This window comes from Equus quagga, chromosome 15 (assembly GCF_021613505.1).
Source record: "Equus quagga isolate Etosha38 chromosome 15, UCLA_HA_Equagga_1.0, whole genome shotgun sequence".
Classification (NCBI taxonomy): domain Eukaryota; kingdom Metazoa; phylum Chordata; class Mammalia; order Perissodactyla; family Equidae; genus Equus; species Equus quagga.
In genome coordinates this window covers 35,629,206-35,633,348 of record NC_060281.1, presented here as the reverse complement: position 1 = coordinate 35,633,348, position 4,143 = coordinate 35,629,206, and the positions used below count along the sequence as shown (strand labels likewise).

Here is a 4,143-nt window from a genome sequence, read left to right as displayed (position 1 = left end):
TCCAATATAGATAATGTTTGTCACTGAATGGGAAAAATGCAAGTGTTTCTTATTTTCTTCTTAATATTTGTCAATTATTCTAGATTTTGTCAACTAAGAATCCATTTCTGACGTGTAAATGAAATACATATTTTGATAAAATGAAACGATCTCATAATATTAAAAGTGTATTTATTATAAAATACTTTATGACACAAAAATTATATTTAAAAATTCACTGGTAAAATTACATCTTGGGAATATATACCAGGTTATATTGAATATAAGATTTTGCATCACACCTCTTCTTTACATATTGTCAAAACAATTTCTCATGTATTATAATGAATAGTGTATTAACCTTACTCCTAATGGTGAATATATTTAATATTTCTATTTTAGACACACATTCAAGGAAGAACTTGAAAGAATTACAAAAATTTATGTAAAACTCGTGTATTGATAATGTCAATAATATCATCTTCATCCATCTCAATGATAACTTTGTGCAAGCCTGACTATCTGCTGAAGCTGGCTTTTCTGATAAATTTTTGTTTGAAGATCCTAATCCATACCAATATTCTCACCTGGGAATCCAAGTGTGAATTCACTTTTTTTTTCCCTCCCTAAAGCCCCGGTACATGGTTGTATATCCTAGCTATAAGTCATTCTAGTTCTTCTATGTGAGCTGCTGCCACTGCCCAGCAACTTACAGACCGGTGGTGCTGTTCCAAGACCTGGAAGCAAACCCGGGCTGCCAAAGCAGTGAGTGCTAAACTTTAACCACTAGGCCATCAGGGTGGCCCGTGAATTCCCCTTTTACTCTGGAATGTATTTTCCTTTCCCTCCACTGAGCAAGATCTCTCCTACTCTGCTGATGATATCCAGAATCAAGAAGTGTCCATCAAATGCCTCTATCCAGTCTTGTGTTGGAACCTATACGAAGGGAAGCACACTCACTGCTCTCCACCTTCTGATATCTGATGGCATAAAACAGTGCCACTGACTCAGAGTTTTGTGTCCAGAACAGACAGATAGAGGAACAGTAAGATCCCATATCTTCTGCAAGACTGAAGATTAAAGTATCTTAGGATTAGAGAGCTCAAGGATATACACTAAACAACCCTTAGAGATATTAGTTTAAATAAAATAAAATTACTGATTTTGGGGTCAAAAAACATTGATGGTAACAATAACATATGTTTTCATACAGAGTATGCTACATATTCACTCTAGTTAGAGCCGTTGAAGCTGAGTCTTCTCTTCTAATCAATCCAAAAAAGATTTCCTGGGAAATGTGGCATTTCAGGACCTATTATACAGAAGGAAGGGAAAGAGTCTTGAATATTCAGCATCCTACTTTTTAAAAAGTAGAATACTCTCTACTTTGGACAAGGTGAGAGGCAGTTAAAGAGTGAATTAAAAGAAATACTGAGAGTTGTGCAAGTCCAACTGTTTGGACAGAACTGGAGAGGAAACCACATAGCTGAGTACATCTCAAGATCTTTCATATATCTCATTCCTCTTCTTGCCCAGTTGGCCTACAGGCTGAATGGAGACAGCCAACCGCACATTGGTCACTGAATTTGCCTTCCTGAGATTTTCGAATTCTCCACATCTCCAGCTGCTCTTCTTCTCCCTCTTCCTCCTGGTCTACCTATTGTCCCTGGTGAGTAATGCACTCATTGTGCTCATTGTGGCCCTGGATGGACGCCTCCATACGCCCATGTACTTCTTCATCTGCAATCTCTCCTTGGTAGAGCTCTGGTACACCACAGTCACTGTGCCCAAAATGCTGGCCAATTTTCTATGTTCCCAAGGGGTCATCTCAGTTCCCAGCTGCATCACTCAGTACTACTTCTTCTTCTCTTTGGTTGCCACTGAGCTCTTTATCCTCACCACCATGGCCTTTGACCGTTATGTTGCCATCTGCCGACCACTCCATTACCAATTGCTGCTGAGCCCCCAAACGTGTGGTACTCTGGCTGGGGTCTGCTGGTCTGTAGGATTCCTCTGTCCCATGTTTCCCTCATTCCTCCTTACACAAATCTCCTTCTGCACCCCCAACCAGATCAACCACTTCTTCTGTGATGCTGATCAGATTTTTCGGCTTTCCTGAACAAACACATATGCCATCCAAGCAGTGGGCTATGGTTTGAGCACTGTTATTATCTTAGGAAGCCTGGTGCTTACCATGGCTTCCTATGCCCAAATCCTGGCCACAATTCTAGCCATGGCCTCTGCTGCTGCCCAACGCAAGACTTTTTCCACATGTGCAGCCCATCTCTCTGTGGTCACTATCTACTTTGGAACTCTCATATTCATGTATGTCCGCCCAGCAGTAAAATACGAGTCAAACATCAACAAGATTGTGGCTATTTTCTACTCAGTCATCACCCCACTTCTCAATCCTCTCATCTATACACTCCGCAACAAGGATGTCAAGGAAGCTTTGAAGATGTTGGTGTCCCGGATCCAAAGGATCTGTCATTCAAGCTGGGAGACTCAGTGATGGTGCCACATGAGAAATCAGAGACAGCAAAGATTGTGGAATATCCAAATAGAAAATAACCCTAATTACTGCCTTTTACCTGTGCAGTGTATCTTTTAAAATAATTGAATTTATAGATTTGCCTTTTGTGAGTTATCTGTGGGACATTTTAAGTGAAAGACTTGCTTATTCTGCCACCCACTATGTCCCACTGTCTGTTGCTTCAATTGTTCAGCTTCTCCAGAGGACTGGATAATCTCATGTTAATATTAGTGCAGGGAAATGGCACAGACTTTGTAGTCCATGCACGTGGAATGGAAATCCAGCTCTCCCACTTGGTAGCATCAGTTAAGTAAGGCAATGAGAGTTCTGCATATTTAAACAAAGAACTGCAAATCATTTTTACTTCCCTCAGCTTAATAAAAAAAATCAATTTTTGGTAATATCCATAATGTTCACTGTAGGACCTTCAACTAAAAAACTCCCATAAATTTTGCCCCAGGCCCTGGATTGGGGAAACAGAAGTGAGAGCCTTGCCTCCTATCTCCTTGCAGATCCACCTCACAATAAAGCTTTTCTTCCCTCAAAAGCTGGTGTGCCATGGTTTCGGCTTCAGTTCATATCAGGTGGCAAGCCTTTGCTTGGCAACAAAATGCAATTCATAGTAATTATAACCAGAAAGGAAGTATAGGCAGTAAAATGTTCTTTTCTTGAAATTCGAATATGCATTCATGCCAGCAAATGGAAATGATAAATAACAAAAATAGAATGAATGTTATAGTACATGAAAGGAAAAAGTAAGGAATGATATTTGAAAATTATATTAATGTATTTTTGGAATAAAGAAAAAACTTGTACCCACATGTTAGACTGTTGTAGTAATGAATAATAACATTCCAGTTTAGTAAAAATGTAAAAAGATTAATTTAAAAGAATGAATTTCAATTTTAGATATTTCAGTAACATATTTCACACATGAGTGAAAATTTGTACTTACCAAACACACAGAAAAATCATATCTCACAGTTCACGTTGTTTCACTAATTTAAAATTTGAACAAAAATAAAAACTCCAAGTGGCCACAGAGAATGGAATTGAAGTAAGTCAAATTCTGTTTATTTGTCATTAAAGTCCCTGTACTGTCATAATTTCTAATTTATTATTTCAAAGTACCATGGGGTTAGAGCAACCAACTGCAGTCCTGACATTATTCCAAATCATTACAAACTTATGCTGGTTTAAACTAAGACAAGTAGCTGGCAGCTGAGCCTGAGCATGTCCAGCACCAACTGTTTAACAGGGAGTTCTCTGAATTAACTTCCAGGTTGGATATGTTTGTGAAAGTTTAAGTAATAAAAATGTGCTAATTTAAAGCTTACAGACGCATTATTAAAACTCAACAGTAACTGCAGCAATCAAAACTTAGACCAACAAAAGACTTTTTGGGGGGACTATTTTATGATTGACATTATTTTCAATTGTCAGTGCATGGTTATAATAAAATAATATAATAAATGCATTATTATTATAATTTATAATATATAATATATATATAATTATATATTTTTATATTATATAGAATATATTATAATAATAATGCAGATGTGCTTTCTAAATCTGTTATAATATAATGATAGACTAACCTTATTCCTAAGTCTATAAGGTGCCCTTTA

At 37.4% G+C, this 4,143-nt stretch overlaps 1 protein-coding gene across 1 annotated transcript; it reads left to right on the top strand.

The window, feature by feature from the left end:
* Nucleotides 1–1,531: 1,531 nt before the first annotated feature.
* LOC124227072 (olfactory receptor 6Y1-like) lies at nt 1,532–2,098 on the top strand. The gene has a single exon (XM_046640978.1). It carries the CDS (start codon nt 1,532–1,534, stop codon nt 2,096–2,098), a length of 567 nt encoding a protein of 188 aa, XP_046496934.1.
* Nucleotides 2,099–4,143: the final 2,045 nt, after the last annotated feature.

Excerpts from the sequence above, each read along its gene's own strand:
- LOC124227072 (XM_046640978.1), top strand. The coding sequence starts at position 1,532 with ATGGAGACAGCCAACCGCACATTGGTCACTGAATTTGCCTTCCTGAGA.